This window comes from Microtus pennsylvanicus, chromosome 3, assembly GCF_037038515.1.
Source record: "Microtus pennsylvanicus isolate mMicPen1 chromosome 3, mMicPen1.hap1, whole genome shotgun sequence".
In the NCBI taxonomy this organism is placed as follows: Eukaryota; Metazoa; Chordata; class Mammalia; order Rodentia; family Cricetidae; genus Microtus; species Microtus pennsylvanicus.
Genome location: NC_134581.1, coordinates 41,087,999 through 41,106,502, shown reverse-complemented (window position 1 = coordinate 41,106,502; position 18,504 = coordinate 41,087,999). Strand labels below are relative to the sequence as shown.

General features: G+C 42.8%; 1 protein-coding gene across 2 annotated transcripts in view; it reads right to left on the bottom strand.

Annotated features, from left to right (window-relative positions):
* The window catches only part of Filip1 (filamin A interacting protein 1), a 150,715-nt gene that overhangs the window by 74,192 nt on the left and 58,019 nt on the right, over positions 1-18,504 (bottom strand). For both annotated transcript variants that reach the window (XM_075965130.1, XM_075965131.1), the window contains exon 2: positions 7,513-7,791. In XM_075965130.1, coding sequence (XP_075821245.1) covers positions 7,513-7,785 — 273 coding nt within the window. In that variant the 5' untranslated portion in view covers positions 7,786-7,791. The remainder of the gene's footprint in view (positions 1-7,512; positions 7,792-18,504) is intronic.

Here is an 18,504-nt window from a genome sequence, read left to right as displayed (position 1 = left end):
AATAATTGGGGTTATTGACATAGATAATTGGAATAGTTGGATAGAGTTTGCTCAGCTGGAATGACTGATAGAAAAAGCAGGTCACAACAGAGAGGAGGGGTCTCCATCTTTAACTGAGCCCCCGGCAGACTATTTGCTTCTGTTCAGATTCCAGCAAACAATGAAAATACTTTTCTGAGAGATTTTTTTTATTAATATGTTTCCCCCAACCCCGATTTCTCAACACAATCAGAGTTCTGCCCTGTACTATCAGTGAGTACATTGTCCTCACTGCAGACTGATTCTATTAGGAACGTCAAATCCATTCCACCGCAAACAGTGAAAAATCAGACAGCAGAGCTCTTTGTCCAAATGCAGACAATACTGCCACCAGATCCTGAGGCTTTACAGACCACAAAAGGCCAGATCTGGTCTTGATTTTAATCAGAAAGCAGCCTGCCTTTCTGCCTCCTGAACTCAGTGAAGACATGCCATGCCCAGCACTCTGATCCCGTCAGTGGTGTGAGATTTCACCGGGCGCCTTGCTCAAGGTGACCTCAGTCTGATCTAAAGATGAAGCAGTTGAGAGCAGGTGAGTCATCGCGCTAAAAAGCCAGAAAGGGTAACTGAAATCCAGCACTCCAGAAGCATGGGGTTTCTACCGGAGGCCACGCCCCGTGACAAATGGAACCCATTTGGAAGCAGAAAAGCTGTAGCCGAAGAAAAAGGTGATGTATTGCACCCCTTCAAGACGAGCCTGTTGTGCTTGGCTGCATTGAGTGATTCCATCTGAGTTGATGATGCTCGTCTTCAGTGGAGTATGACAGCTCTTTTGAAAAATGACAAAAGGGGGGCTGGAGAAACGGATCAGCAGTCAAAAGTGCACAAGGCTGCAGGGACCTAAATTAGCTTCCCAGCAGCCTCATGGCATCAGGTGGCTCTCAACAGCCTTAACTCCAGCTCCAGGGGTCCAGGGCCTCAGGCAGCTGAACTGCTGCTGTGCTTGCACACAAACACATACATGTAATTAAAGACTGATCCAGCCTCCACCCCCAAAAAGATGATCAAAATACACAACCAAAGCAACCCCAACCAACCCTGGAATCATTATATGTGTGGTAGAAATAGCATTGCAAATATTTATGACCATTCTCAGTAATTCAATAACAACGTGATTTTGTATATGATGCTTATACTTTACATAATTCAAAAGTGTTTTGAACACATTAGAACATCAGTCTTGGTCTGGAGAGAAGGCTCAGTTCAGAAAGTCCTTGCATGAGCACACACATGTGCAGATACAACACAGAAACCTTTCTCTATTCACAGGCATAATCTTGTATACACACACTAAAATTGATCTTATGAATGCTTCAGATGGTGTATAACTATTAAAACATTTTGAGATTATCAGTCACCAATAGACTAATAAGGATGATATATGCCCAGGCCCTTTCTAGTTCCTTCTTTAAAGTTTTTGGTTTTTTGGCAACATAATATAAATATATAAGACACTTGTAGAACATATATAGATGGGATGCTATGATTGTACCTAACAAAATTATGCAGGATTTCAGAGCAGAACAAGGACAAGTGCTTAAGGGGAAAAAAGCATATAAGAGACTTCACAAAGGAAGTAAGCCTTTGGTGGTCTCGAAACACATATAAACTGGTTTTAAAAAAAAAGTAAAGGGGGGGGGCTGGAGAGATGGCTCAGAGGTTAAGAGTTAAGACTGCTCTTCCAGAGGTCCTGAGTTCAATTCCCAGCAACTACATGGTGGCTCACAACCATCTGTAATGAGATCTGGTGGCTCTTCTGGCCTGCAAGCATACATGGAAGGAATGTTGTATACATAATAAATAAATTTAAAAAAAAGTAAAGGATAACACATGACTATTTTCCAAAAGAGACCAAATTTTGTCTTGCAAATATTCTCAGTGTGAAAGACACAGAAGATCAGTTCCTCTTGGAATGGAGATAGTGTTTGAGTTTGTGTTTATGAAGGTGGGTGGGAGTTGTAGGAGAGTTGTCTACCCTGCCTATTTGGGTAGGAATGGTCATTTAAAGAACACTAAAAATGACTTTTCATAGCTAAGGAGTAAATCGTTAACAGAGACTACCAACCAGCCTGAGCAATCTCAATTTCAATCTAATAAAGGCTAAAAAGGCTGTCATACAAATCCCTAAGCAAAAGAAAATGACATAATCAAGAGGAAGATGCTGGCAAAAATTGTCCCCTTAGTCATCTGCTGACCTCTTGACCTCCAGTTCTCATATTTGACCAATGATTACAGACATGGTCTCCATTTCAAATCTGCCTTCATCGTAGGTCTCAACATTTAAAGGGAAGTTTAGTCCCTACCTAACCTCACTATTTCTTCACACCATTAGCTCCAGCTGCCTTCACCGCTACTTCCAAGACCACACTCAGTATCTAGCTATGCTAGTTGAGTCAGTGTCACGTCAACACCTATGTGCAAAGAGGCACATCTCCCATCTTCCCAGCACTCCCTTGGTCATTCCCCGTTGGCCTGCTCATCACACAATAGCTGGCTCCTCCTTGCTGGATCTTCACCCACTCTCTCTGCTTCCCTGTTCTTCTGTCTTTCCATTGTAGCCACTCTGACAACTTTAACCCTGAACTCAACACCATGGACCGTGTCTCCTTTTAAAAAGAGCAGTCGCGGCAGCAGATGCAGTCTCAGTCCCTGTACATCTCTCAGTAGTGACCATCTTATTCACGACAATCTTCATCTAACACCTCATCCTCACCAGGGCACGGGGAGTGGGGATGATTCAGCATGTGTAGGATCTTCTTAAGGACCAGTGATTAGCCCGCACCTCTCAGTGGGACAGACATCACTTTACTTGAGTGAGAAGAGAAAGCCTGTCCGGGAGCTCTTTCAACTGCCTTCTCCTGAAAAATCAAAGTTTTCATCCTCTTGTTACGCAGAAGATGGAGGGTTTTCCTCTATTTCAAGTTCAAGGTCCAGGTTAGTTCCCAAATCGTGACTTCGATTCCTTTTCCTCTGTCCCCTCCAAGATTCTGTCATCAACAATCCTTTTACTGCCTATATCCTTGGCACTGTGTCTTTATGGTCCTGTAACCTTTTAATCTATCAATGCAAGTAAAGTCCTTTAATCATAGAAAACCTTCCCTGACGTCATCCCCCTCTAGCCGCTATCCTTTCTCTGTTTTCATTGTTCAGACTTGTCCAAATAGCATCTGTATTAACCAAATTTAGCGACAATCACACTAGAAGGTAGGAAATCCCCCTGCGTACACCAGGGACTGAGGCGAGGCCCAGAGTCAACATTCGAGGACCAAGCAGCAAGCCTTTAAAATCCTACCACATTTCTCTGTAGGAGTTAACTTTCAAGTCACATTGTTTACATCTCTTAAAGAAAGTTCAAAGTAGAGAAAAGGAATGTGGTCGCTTCAAACAGAGGTTAACGTGTGTATTCTGAGGGCTTTTGCTGTGTGAAACATGTTTTACTGCTCAGCTAAGAAGGGAAGAAATTAGCCCCACAGGCATGTATGAGTGTTTATTTCTGATTTAAATACCTCTTAACCATTTTCTCTAAATTCTTAGATTTCTGGTAGACATGACTCTCTATTTCTTTAGCTTCCCTCCCTGACTCTCCCCCCCACACACACACACAACAGGCTTAGAATTGTTGGGATCATTCTGGAAAGCATTCCCAGTGGATTCAATTCAGAGAGCTCCAGCCCTCCCCAGGCAGAGCTCTCTGCTTAGACTGATGGACCTCTCAGCTCTCTGACACCTCAGGGTACAATAAAGAGGATCATAAGTTTGAAAAACTGTAAGTGTTTGAAGCTGTCCCATAATAATGTTCCTCGAATGTGGTAAAACAACCACTATAAGTGATTATTAATTGAAGTCCGGAGAATAAATGAATTGCCTTGGTGAGAAAGAAGAGCAGAGAACAGGCTTTCCGCTAGTAGATGGAGAAGTGGGAATGAAGAGTGAACAGACTTAAAGAAAACGCCTAGGAATTCTGAAACGGCAGAGCAGAGGGAGCTAACGTCTTTCGTGCATGTTCGACTGTTTCATAAGCCGTGTTTGAAATACATCACCTTCTGCCAGTTGCCTAGGGTTAGAGATTGATTTCTCAGTGTGTCGGCAACTGTGTGACGTAGCCTGCAGAACACCAAAGCCAACCGAATTCTGATCTATTACCTAAATGTCTTACCCAGTTTTCTCCGAGTCTCTGTATAAGCAGGGAGAAGAGAACAAAACATAACAGCAAAGGGAGAAATAATGAGACCCAATTTGAGGGGTTTTCCCCCTAACATGTATTGAAATAGATAAGCCAAGGGAATTTACAATAATAAAGGGCTTTTTTTGAGGCAAGAAGAAGAATTTATTCATGTCTTGTTTTTGACTTACTTTATAAGAATGTACTTTTGCCAAGTCTTTTGTGTTGTGGTTTTTATGATGTGAGCGCTACTCCCTTTGAAGTTTTGTTTGTTTTAGCACAGCCAAGTTGACTGGATTCTTAAAAGTGCTATTTTAGAATAAATACAAGGAGAAATGAATCATGGGGCCCAAACAATGGTTTGGGTGTACAGTTTCATTACTTCCAGTTTAGTCTGGGAAATATGTAACAAGTTTTTCACCCAGAGAGTAAAAATGGTCCAATTTATTAGAAAGCACGTGTTACTGGAAACAGTCAAGGACAGAACTGTAATAACAGAAACCAGCTTAGCAACCTTGATGCCAGCGACACTGGCTGGCCCTGGTGCTGTGACAACAAGCCTGTATCTGCCGAGGTATGGCAGTGAAAAGTCTGGAAGATGTTCTTCTCCAACAGACTTCATCTTTGTCTTGTACCTTTCACACCATCAGCCCATTTTCCTGTGTCTCACCATATTTCCCTGACTTATAGATGTGTCCCCCTAATTTTCCTACTGGCAGCCACTGAGCAGTGACTACAAACCCCCAGACTTGGCATAGTACCCAGGATGGGGCATTCCTACTGGCCCCATCTTTAATATTTGAACTTTGGGTTCTGATCTTGCTCTTCCCCTCTGATGAAACAGAATTCTTCAATTTCTCTTAACTTTCCATACAACATCTTTGGTTTGTGATTTTTACATATGAATTTATATGGAGGAAGTTCTGGAGGTCGAGGGTAAATATAAAGTTCCCATAGTCTAACCCCATGTACATTCGCAGAATGCAAGTGATAAGACAGACAGGATGTTGGACTGTATGTAGGACAAAAAAATTTAGATCTATAGCAACTATGACTGAAGGACTGACCCTCCTTGGGCCAGGGGCATAGCTGTTTGTGATAGAAAGGAGACAAAAGGGAGTAAGGCATCCACAATTTGTATTACCGTAACCGTATCATATAGAAGCCATCTCTAGAGCAAGGGCTGGGATGAGTCGCAGCCAGCCAGCCCACTAAGAGAATGGAGATCAGTGGAGGTCTGAGAAACAGCACACTAACTACTCCATGGACGCCGAGCGTCCCACAGTCCTGAGCTGACAATAACTTACTTCTCAATGCACACGCCTGCCTTTTCTCCCAGTCCCAGCCTTTTAGACAGAACGCTTTCCCTTCTCCTGGCCAGCAAGTTTAGCAAACAGCCAGCACATTTTCATCAGCCCACTCACACTTGCTAGTGTGAACAGCTTCCCGCTATTAGCCACAACACCCCCCTGTGACATGGTGGTGCCAACAGGCAAGTGTCTACTACAGAAACATCTCTGCATCTCGAGGTGCCTCTGTGTGCATGCGTCTGATGATTTGCTTTGCAGCTGAACTCACTATGGAACTCTCTGAAGTACCAGTTCCTTCACCATCACCCCTCTCCCCGATGAATGATACTCTACATTTTACTTTCTTGTGACTGACCGGGAACACGTGTAAGGAAAACATTCAATATTCAAAGAGATAAATTAAAACGCATGTCTTCGGGACATCTGTCTACTTACTTCAGGTTCCCTGGAGTATGAGCGTATCTTCTTCATACTAACCTAGAATGATACGTAGTACCACTACGTCCCCAATAGTCACGTGAGTGGCCTCGGAGTCCACCGTGACATAATAGAAGTGCCTGCAGGAGCCATAGAGGCACAACGGCCGGCACAGCTGAAACCATGCGAGAAGGTGGCCTCGCTACGGAAGGCTATGAAGGTGGCACACACCCCCTCACCATGCTCAGTCCCCAGTGGTCGCCGGGGCACAGCTGGCTAAGCTGGAGTCATCATTTAACTCTACCCCATAAATGTAACAGACAAAACTATGGCCATGTGTCTAGGAGCAGTGACATTATTTTTAGTAATGGTTGTGTTCTGGAAAGTTTCTCTTTTGCTGTGAAATTTCAGTGATTTTGTTCAGTTGTATTTGCTTGTGTTTTTCAAACTATTAGTTCTGTGTGCTTTATATTTCTCTTTACCCCAGAGGCTTCTTTATCTGGACACACACACACACACACACACACACACACACACGGGAACAGGCACACAGTAGTCACACTAACCATGAATAGGCTCTCTGGCACTGACAACACGGGCAAGGCAAGGAAGGGTTCCCTTCCTGCAGTTGCTAGTCTGCCCTTGAGGCTCCTACAAGCTAAAATAAAAACAAACGAACAAAAGACTAACAAAAGGAAAAACAATAACTTCATTCTTAAGTCATCCTGTCTTTGAAAAAAAATATAGTTACTTTTCCTTTACTGTCAGAATTAATTGTCTTAAGCTCAGAAATTAAAAAAAAAATTTACCTGTTTCCTGAATACCCCCAAACACAGACTTCTTCTGTTTCCTGAATACCCCCAAACACAGAATTCTTGAGATGGAAGCTAGAAAAGTTGGTGTGGGTAGGCAGAAAGACCCCTGGACCAAGAGCTGGGTGTCCTCTGAGTAGAGATCTGGACATATCAGCTCTTGGCTCCTAGCCTTAGCCTCATTTGTAAAATATGTATAATGATGTCTACATTTTACTGAGGTCAAATGAAATAACAGACTTTAAACTGCTTTGGGAAGCCATTCGGGCTCTTCACAATGTGATATATTTGCTGGGTCTCAATTCCTAAGGCAAGGCAGAACCCTGAGGCTGAGAATTACGAAGAAATGAAATGAGACGAAGCAGAAAGGCCGTTTCAGCAAAGCTCCGTGTTTCTTGCCCACTCTTCCTCCCTCCTAGAACACAAAAGTTCTAAATGCAGTGTGCCATCTCCTATTCCAACATTTCTACACCTTTCGGTCACAGCCCTGACCAAATCGGAGAGCCTTTTCCAGAATGGGAATCAACTATTGCTCAAGTATATCACGGAGAAACGTTGTGCTTCTAAGGAAGCTGGAAGCTGGAAGCTGGAGTCAGCACCTGGTCACTTGTCAATTTTTAAACAAATGCCTATTCGGTGAAAACCTGTGCCAACATTAGGATTTAGATATAAAGGAGGAAGATGTTTGCAGTCTGCCTCGCGGGATGGCGGCTAGGTCCTTACTCTCTCGGTCAGGAACTAGAAGCAGGCACCCTGAATGGTCTGACTGTACCTGTAGCTCCCCTTCCATTATGCTCAGGAGCTGGATGAGATCCTCCTTGGATAACTCCAGAGACTTCTTGGTCTTTTTCTCACTTTCTCCAGATGCTCTGAGGTGCCGTTTGACAGTTCCCGAGGCCATGACATCATCTTCCTTCCGATTTGCCTTGTTCTTTTTTGCCTCTTCTGAGGGGCTTTTATCACCAGCACTGTTGATGATGGAGGACTTGGAGCAGGAGATATGCCCGTTAGACGGACTTTCTCCGCCTTGGTTTCGTGACCTCATTCCCACCTGCAATACATGAAAAGAGACGTTCTTCACCATCACTGAAATTATTTTTGTCTAACTACTTAGAAACTTATACAATATTCCAACTTTGCCAGGAGAGAGAGAGAGAGAGAGAGAGAGAGAGAGAGAGAGAGAGAGAGAGAGAGAGAGAGAGAGAGAGAGAGAACGGTAGCCTCAGTGAATACGCTATTAATGTTTCCAGGAAAAATGCTTGGTTGGTCTTCAGGAAAAAGTAACAACATCTCAAGCCAAGATCAAGATTGGCACCAACTGTTCTCAGTCACTGGCAATGTACCTTGAGATCTCCCTTCCCAAAGCATTTTATTAATGAAATAAGCACAGATGTGAATTCTCAAAATTCATAGCCAGTAATCCTAAACATCATTAAGGTTACCAAAAGCAATAAAAAACTATTGCAGCCCAGAGAAATAAACGTGGCTTCCAGGACCCTAGAGTGCGATACACGGCAGAAAGAAGGGAGGACGTCTGAGGACGTCATGGGTGCTTAGTCACCAGCAATGAGCACATCCTGTCTCTCTGCTGAGATTCCATCTCACTAAGACATCAGATATAGGGAAAACAGCGCGGGATGTACGGAACTCACTGCATCGTGTTTGAAATAATGCTGGGAATCTACATAAAACCACTTCCTGGAAGAGTCAAACTTGAAGCATCACCAGGGGTGAGCTGAACATGGCAAAAACAGGGAAATCCTAGAAGGGACAGCGGACAATGATAGGGAATTTTATTTTCCACAGCCTCTTTAATCAAGGTGGGTTTTCGTTATCAGTCACTAACAGCGATAAAAATATAAAAAGTGGAAGAAAATGATCAATTTAAAAATAAATATTTTAAATAGTATTTTCTGGAGCAAAAGGAAAAAGCCACAGCTAAGATAGGAGCACAGTCCGTGGGGAGAACGTTCTAGTCATTATATGATGAATGCTTTAAGACTGTCACTCTGGCAAGAGAGAACAGGACCAACAGAGAAGCTGCAAGCCAACACACTGAGCTCGGAGGCGGAACTTAAGTACCTGGGAGAGAGCACTATGGCCTCAAAATTTGCCTAAGGCACAAAATTTGCCTAAGGCAGTGAAGCAGGTGGTCAGTGGTATTTGACTGACCCCTAGGCTCATCTATTTGAATCTTTGCTCCCCTGGTGGTGGAATTGTTTGGAAAGCATTAACAGGTGTGGAGGAGGTGTGCCACTGGGGGGGTGAACTTAAGGTTTCAAAAGCCTGCATCATTCCCAGTTAGCTCTCTCACAAGCTCTGTGCTTGGGGATAAAGTGGCTGGGCTACTGGTACAGAGCCACGCCTGCCCACCGCTACAGCACCATGCCTGCCTGCCCACCGCTACAGCGCCATGCCTGCCTGCCCACCGCTACAGCGCCATGCCTGCCTGCCCACCACCACAGCGCCATGCCTGCCGCCATGCCTGCCACCATACCACCACAGCACCATGCCTACCTGCCCACCGCTACAGCGCCATGCCTGCCCACCGCTACAGCGCCATGCCTGCCTGCCCACCGCTACAGCCCCATGCCTACCTGCCCACCACCACCGCCCCATGCCTACCTGCCCACCGCCACAGCACCATGCCTGCCTGCCCACCGCTACAGCGCCACGCCTGCTCACCCACTGCCACGCTCCACACCATGATGGACTCTAACCCTCTGAAATTGGAAGCCCCTCTTTCTTCTGAGTTGCCTCGTTCATGGGGGTTAGCCCAGCAATATAAAGTAACTAAAACACAGCCTTATTTAAAATTCACAGTATAAACACCCCTTTCCCTGAAACAGCTAAACAGCAAGATTTTCATTATTCATTCCAAACTTTGTTACTAGAACATAAATTGCCTTTATGAACCCAATCATATTTTAGGAACTAAGGAAAGTTTTCAAAACAGATTTTACAACAGATAAATAAGCACAGTATGGTATCTCCTTTCAAATAATGAATATTTAAGTCTTCAAATATATAATGAAAACATTTCATGTTTTTTTTTAAATTAACTCTTACAACGAAATGGACCCTGTTATGGGTGAGAGCTCTCTTTAACTGTAAACAATATGAACTGAAAAAGTATTCCTTGGCATTGGCACTGTCCTCTGAGTGACTCAGAGATTACGTCTCGATTTTAGAGTCCCTTTTGTGCTTCTCCAGTAAACCAAAGAATTGATGTTATTTTATAAGGGAAACCAAGGCACTTTGAAACATGTCTCCTGTACATTATTGCAGCTTTTTTTTTTGTGGGCTAAGTTTCAAGATGACTTTAAATGAGAAAGGAAGTAGGGCTTGAGAGTTGACTCAGCAGTTGCTACTCTTGCAAGAGGAGCAGGGTTCTGCTTCTCAGCACCCACATGGCAGCTCACAACCATTTGTAACTCCGATTTCACGGGATCTGACACCATCTTCTGTTCTTTACAGGCAAGGGGCACACATATAGTATACAGACATAAACAGGCTAAACATCCATATATAACATTTAATTAAAAATTAGAAAGAAACAGAACTTTAAAAAGAAGGAAGAGGGAGAAGAAATAATGAATGAAAAGTAAAGGGAAAAAAGAGGCAAAGAGATGGTGACTAGAGTCTCAAATTAGACTCATGACCACACTCAGCCAGCATGAGTTCCCAAACTGAGGCTCAGCAATTCCACACACAAAGCTGCTTCTCTCTGAAGGAACTCTTTCTGTAAAGCCTTAAGGCCTTTTCAGATGATAGATCAAATACTAATTTAATAACCTGGATTTAGAACACGAGTTAGCAGACTTTCTAGACAATTGTTCCCAAAGCATAGGAAGTAGGATGGTAATTTAAACCACCTGCCGCCACAGCCCTCTAATCAAAACACATGATTTGTGTCTGACCCTCAAGTATGTGTTTATCTGTGATATGTGTGTATGCTAATCACAGCTCTATTTGCAAAAATACAGAAAGTAGAATCAACTTCTTAGTTGTTGTCTTTACATTTGGTTCTTTCTAAACATCTGCACCTGAAGTGAGTGCTTTCAGGTAAGTCTTATCATGGCTCTGTATAAGTGAATTTTGTAGAAGTAAATACATAAATAAATAAAAATAATATGTAAACACCCAACATGAATTTTGGAATCTTCTGGTAATTTTACATCATTATTGATTGGAGAGCATGAGCTCAGGCTCAGTTCCACATAAATCCACTTTGGCCAACGGAGGACCTCCTGTGGGTGGACCCTCGATGTTCATTTTGTCTAAGCAAATATTTTTCTTGGTGTTGTTAAACTTTTGCATTGATTAATTTCCTTTTGACATTGATTCTAGCTCCTTTTTAATAGGGCATAACAGTCTTCTATCTTTATTTCCACAACACCAGTGATCAGCACCTTTCTGTCTCTGGAATACGATGGTCATCAGTGACGCCACACTAGTCAAGAAAGCTCAGGAGGAAATGAACCGGGCCTCCGAGGGAGAAAATGGGATTTTTCAGTAGTGTAACCAAGTACACAACGATGAAGAATTACTATAAGCTACTTTATTGTGTCTTGTAGGCACTAATGTCTTGGCAAGGTACCCGACAAGGTACCTTCTACTGCCTCCTTGAGAGAGAGCCATGCTTGTCTCGTTTCCATCCGTTCTCCATGGCCTCTTATGTACAAAGCCTGAAGCGCTTTACATGCAAGGATGACATCTAGCATCCCCAGCCACCTGAAAAGCCGGTGCTGCTATTCTGAGACTTGCAGATGAGGCCAATGAGGTTTAAAGACACAGGCTAGCGTCCCCTCAGTCACTCAGCTAGGAAGAGCTAGGATCTGTGCATATGTCTAACAGGGGGAATCAGAGGATGGAGAAAACACCACGAATGTGCAGGAGATGATGGTTTCCAGGTGTGCACAATGGAACCGGAGAAATGCATGCATATGTTCTCCTCCACAGGCACCTGTAAAATTCCTACAGCAATAGAAAATTTGGTTACTAAAAAAACCCAAAACATCTAATTTCAAACCAATGAACTACAGAGCTTGTAAGAGGATGACTTTCCTGAGAAACAATCTGATCAGCACTAAGGGTACAGGAGGTAATGGAAATAGGATGCAAGGTCTGAGCAAAGACGACCATGACATACGTGTGGACCATCTTAAAAGTCCCAGGGCCGTACAACAGCGAACATCTAATGAGAAATGGCTAAATCGAGTCTATTGTGCTTACAAGGAGGATAGACAGGTGGCAGAGAGTGTGGGTAGAGCCCCGCAGGCTGTCGGTGGCCTTCTGTCAGGCTGCAAGCTTGGAAACTATAGGTAAATTCCCTAAGAGAAGTCAGACACCTCTGGAACCCTCTCTAGCATATCCTTACGAGAGTTTCCCCAGAAAAGAGGGAGAATACACTGAAGATTCCCCTCAGGTTTTGCAGTCCATTTTGAAAACTGGTATTGTTTGGGGCACAGATTCTTCTCTTTCATAAGCAACCCATACTAACATAGCCCATTCAACACACTTCCTTTTCCCTTCGTAGCAACCTGTCAGCAGCACAGTGCACGGAATTTGCTGAGGAGAGTAGGAAAGAAAAGAAGGGCCGAATACCTTACGCCTTCTTTTATCTCCGGTCCTCCCTCCTCCTCATTCCTGCTGCCTTCCACACTGGGCAGTACCACAGCGTTCTGTCAGATGGGTGATATCGCATGAGTTACAAGATATAAATACAAATATGTGGTGTGGTTTATGCTGACAGGAGCAGCATCTCCAAAGCATCTGAAGAAAAGGCAGCAGCGATAGTTCAGTGCAAAGAGTTTCACCGAGGACAGTTGGGCTCCTAGTACTCGTGTCCTACAGCTTACAGCTGCCGCAGCTTCAGCACCAGCCTCTTATGGCTTCCATAGTCAACCCCCGACAGACAGACAGACAGACAGACAGACAGACACACACACACACACACACACACACACACACTACATCCTCTTTAAGATAAAGAAAAGAGGAAAATGGACTATTAAAAGTCCATTGTCGTCTCCAGTTTCCTTGTCCCTTCCAGACCCTAACCTTGAACTTTCCGGGCAAACTCACCCTCACACTTGATTCATATCATCTACTCCTTGTCCTGTGATGATTCAACACTACTCAAAATGCTCCCTAACCTCATCATCAGCAAAAACTTTTTTTCTGCATAAGTTTGGCTCTTTCCTACGCCCATCGGCTTCTCAAGCACCCAACCCCTGGCTGGTTTTGTTTTTGTTTTCTCTAGTCATTGTTTTACGAGCCTACTTGGTACATAAAATGAGGAGCCATAATATCATATGGATACATATATTTGCATTTTTAATTACTTCATAGAATTATAAGAAAAAAAGACTAGTACTAGTAAAGAGGTAACCCCATCACTACAGAGAGGCTATGCCTCACAGTGCGGCCTGGTGAAAAGGCCTAGCCAGTGGAGTACTGGACCATCACCAGAGAAGAATCCTCATTCTTCCCTTCAGACAGAAAAGATTTAAAATTAGTACTTTAAGAAAAGTGCTTAAAACCAGGGGCAAAAGAAATAGTTGGTTCTAGTTTTATGTCCTCCTTGAGTTAGGTCATGCTGAAGTTCCACAGCTTGTGCTGCCGTCGAAGGCCATGCTGGTTTCTGTGGTCCATGCTGTAGCAGTGGGCCTTGATGTCATTGGTCTGTATTGCCACTGGAGATCATGCCCAGGTGCTGATGCTGGAGGCCATTGAAGAGCACTCTTAAGAATGGTGATAGGGGGTTGAAGAGGGGAGGAGAGGCAGGAAGGGGAGCAGAGAAAAACGTAGAGCTAATAAAAATTTTAAAAAATTAAAAAAATGGTGATAGGGAATGTTCTTCATAGGTAATGGCTCCTGGCAGGGATGAGGGTGGGGAAGGACTCAATTTTCTTTAAGGGGCTGGGTGTTAGACTATCCTCCAGTGAGTATATGGGCAACGCAAAGTGGACTTGGTTTTGTTTTGTTTTTCTTCTTTCTTGCTTCTTCTTCTTCTTCTTCTTCTTCTTCTTCTTCTTCTTCTTCTTCTTCTTCTTCTTGCTTCTTCTTCTTCTTCTTGCTTCTTCTTCCTTCTTCTTCTTCTTCTTCTTCTTCTTCTTCTTCTTCTTCTTCTTCTTCTTCTTCTTCATCTTTTTCTTGTTCTTGTTTGTTTGGGGAGAAGGTTATAAAGGAGGGGTAGACCTGGGAGGACTGGGAAGTAAGTATGACCAGGGTGCATTATGTGAAATTTCCATTTAAGTAATAAAAATATTATGTTGGAAAAAAAAGAAAAGAAAAAAAAACAACCAAATCCCTTTCTCTTTCTCTGCACCACCACGTTATTTCCTGTGAGCATCTTGGTTACTCATCTCAATCTGATTAAAAATATCTCAGCTCATGAAATGTTTGAACATCTCTCAGATTTCCAGCATAACAGCTAACACAATTCAGAAAGGCTCCTGGGTTTACCCTAATTGTAACAATTTTCTCTCAGGTTTACACTGAATATTCCATGTTTTTCTTTTGTTCTTCACACTCTGTATCACAGATCTATAAAGTAATTTTTTACCCCTCACTGTCTACATTCTTTAAATCTTCAAAACAACCAGATTTTTAATTTTTAAAATGTTTTTCTTCTGCTAGGCCAGATCTAGCCAGAAAAGTTGACTATTCCACAAAATAGTCTCATGAGGCATTAGAATTTTGGAAAAGAGGATTTTCTGAGCTCCTGCAACCATGTTGTAATCAAAAGGCCAAAGAAAACACCACAACTGTGGCAAAACAGAAAAATATTATTCCGCCCTAGCCTAAAACTATGCTGAAACGTTTTAGGAAGTTCTGCTGAGTGTGGCTCAAGCATGATAGCAGCAGACCTATGTAAGTTTTCCAGAAAAGAAAAGTCTAAAAACTAACAAGGGACCAGGCCAGGGAAGCCCCACAGAGTTAAACGAGGTGTGGAAACGGAAGCGTGCTCGATGTGAGCATTACCCTGAGTGGCAATGGAGGGCGACCTTTCTCAACTCTCTTAAAGTCTCCGAACGTGAATTTTTCCTCAGTGTCTTCTGTGATGGCCTTTGCCCCCCTTTCACGAGCCCTCACCCAGTGCCCAAGATCCTTCAGAAAAACTGAACTCCAGTCTGGTCTCCCACGCGTTTCCTGTGTTCACGTATTTGTAAATAGACTTGCAGCTATCTGCTTATCACAGCAGGTTCATTTTGTTTTTACGTGTGAATAGTTGATCATGGGGCTGAAGAAAGGCTCAGCAGTTAAGAACCCTGGCTGCCCTTTCAGAGGACCAGACACTGATTCCCAGCACCCACACAGCAGCTGGCAAGCATCTATAACTCCAGCTCAAGGGAATTCTGATGTCCTCTTCTGGCTCCTAAGGGCACTGCACACACACACACACACACACACACACACACACACACACACACACACACACACACACAATGCATAGACAAACAAGCAAGCAAAAGACTCATATACATAACACGATTTTTAAAAATTTAAAAATATATTTGCTTATGAATTCATAAAATAGTGTGATCCATAAGTAGGAAAAAGGGGCCAAAGAAGGGGTATGAGGAGGACTATGGTCAATATAAAATACACACTTTTAAGAAAACATCAAAAAATAGACAGGTATACATAAGAAATTACTAACTTGCATTTTCACCATCATAATCATTGTTGTTGTTGCTGTTGTTTGTGAGACAGGGTTTCTCTGTGTAGCCTTGGCTGTCCTCAAACTCAGAGATCCACCTGCCTCTGCCTCCCAAGGGCTGAGATTAAACATGTGTACCACCACCACCTGGCTTGCAATATTATTTTTAAATAAAAGTTAATAAATGCAAAAAGACTACTCCACCCTAATATTTTAAATTGTTTTATGCTGGTTTCTCTCTGTGTGTACGTACACGTGTTTTCCGCATGTACATATCTGCCTATGTGCAAGCACACATATGGAGAACACATGTACATCACTGTGTGAGGCTGTACTCGTCTATGCTGAGGGTGTGGAGGTGAGGACAACTTGGAGAGTTGTTTTTCACCTTCTGCCAGGTGGGTCCCAGGGACTAAACTCAGGTCACCGGACTTAGTGGCAAGTGTCTTTACCGGCTGAGCAATTTTACTGGCCTCACCCTTGTGCTTTTTAAATCTCCTCTGACTAGTTCAACAAGTAGTCTTTCTTCTCTCTTATCAGTTGTGTGTGTGTGTATGCGTGTTGTACATACCTGTTCATGTGGGCATGGGCATGCGGTAGATAAGTGTGTGTGCGTACGCATGGAGGCCAGCTGTCAACATCAGGAGTCTTCAATTAATCTCCAACTTGCTTTTTGGGTTAGGACCTCTCACTGTAGCACTGAGTTGAAATCTCTCACTGGAGCTGGGTCATTCAGCTGGACTGGCTGACCAGTGAACTTCAGGCATCTGTCTGTCTAAATGCACTCCCAAACCCCAGTTTGAGGGTTACAGATGTATGTGCCATGGTGCCGGGAGTCTGAACGTAGGTCTTCATACTGCCATGCTTCTGCTGCCGGCACTGTACACACAGTGCCATTACCCCCAGGCCCCTTTCTTAGAAATTTGTACATTTGCTCTTCATATTAGTTAGCAAATATATAATCTTGAGACTTAACAAGATTTTTTTTGTATCATCAAAATACCTATTAATAGACATTGCTTTTCGAATTTAAAATACCTTAGGGGCTGGAGAAATGGCTCAGAGGGTAAGAACACTGGCTGCTCTTCCAGAGGTCCCGAGTTCAATTCCCAGCAACCACATGGTGGCTCACAACCATCTGTAATGTAATGAGACCTGGTGCCTTCCTTGCCAGCAGTACATGGTATGCTTAATAAATAAATCTTTAAAAAAATACCTTAGATAATAAAATACAGGTTTATAGAAATTATGGCATCCAGTAAATGGTATCAGTTGAAAATCTAGTTAGAATCAAGAAAGATTACCTATGTTCAGACGAGCAATTGTCAAAAACAACTGAAAATATTTGGAGAGTTTCCTAAGGCTAAAGCAATAAAAATTATTGAAGTTAACAAAAGCATTCTATTGCGAACACAGAGCATTAAATAACTGCATTTATTTCCAATCTCATCTGCAACACTAAAATAACAATAAATAAACGAAGGAAGGAAGTTAAGAATATAAAATAATTGTAGATGAGAGAAGTCATTGATTTCAGGAACAGAAAGTAAGCACACACAGGGGTACAGATTGCACACTAAAAGCCTGGCAGTATAGGAAAGCAGCCAGATGCAAAGAGCCCCCCTTTCCCCAGTTCCTCTGAAGTGAGCTCCCCTGGCTAAGAAGGTAACCAAGACACCCCAGATCTCAGGGTGCAAGTGGCCACAGCAAGAGACAAGGCGGACTCCTCCAACATGAAGCCAGAACTTCTAGTCCTATCCCTGCTGTAGCTTGTCAACAGTGGTCATTGTCCTTCCACCTCCAATCTCCCTGCTCACTGCTGCCACTGTGGCTCCCTTCTCTGCTGCACATGACTTCCAAATACCATTTCCTTCATCACAGGCCATTGGGTTCCTGATGGGTTTCTGGTGTTAGTCTTGTGGATTCTTCTAGAACATAAACTGTAGCTCATACAAATAGTTTCTGGCTTGCCTCCCTAAATCAAGTTGCTGTACACGAGCCCTTTCACCTCTTTCTCTTTAAAACCAAGGACACTGAAGTCCAGTAGCACACTGCTAGCAAATGCATCAATAAACCAAGGACACCGAGGCCCAGTAGCACACTGCTGATAAATGTATCAGCTGGGACCAGGACCTGAGTCTCCTTGGGTGTCCTTATTTCCTATGCGCAAATTACACCATAAAGGCCCATGGACCTGCAGCCTGAGCATCACAATTTGCCTCTTTTATTTGTCTATAGTATCTATTGCAGGGATTTGAGATTTTATTTTCTATTCCTTATTGTAAAACAATGCCAGTGTCAAAATATAAAAGAGAAAAGAACTCATCCATTTATAGACCGATATGTTCAATAATGATGACAGAATGGCATCTCTGACATGTTTTTCATGTATTTCCAACATCAATTGCTAATTATTAATCTTTAAATACATTTTAAAATACATTTATTATAAGTGTATGAATGCTTTTTTGTGTTTCTTGTTTGTTTGAAACAGGGTCTTACCAACCCAACCTAGCTGGCTTGGAATTCACGATGTCATCCAGGAGGGTTTCAAACACTAAACAATCCTCCTGGCTTAGCGTCCTGAGTGCTAGGATTACAAGCATGAACATTATGCCTGTTTATAATATTCCATTATCATAAATCTGAAGTCAATGTTAATTAGTCATTGTATATGATCAATAACTACAGATTGATTATATACCAAGGGCAAGGTCCTCAGATGTATATGACTATGATCTCTGTACTTTTCTGGTTATTTTGACTTTTATTTTTCCTACTTGACAAACAAAATTAAAAATGTGTGGAATGAGGTTCAATTATTTGCATGTATAATGTGGTCAGTACCTGGGAAAGTCTTAACTAGAACACAGGGCAATCCAGATTCTCGAGGTGCAAGTCAGAGTTTAAATGGCAATGTTTATCCCTATGTCAGAAACACTGATACAGAGGAATTCACAGCTCTCCCCCCATGGGCTGAAACACATTTATTTACAAGATATTCAAACGTCCACAGCCTCACACAACAACGACCAATGGGAAACCTCTCGATCTGAGACATTTTCTCTGACTTCAACTCATGTGATACTCATGTGA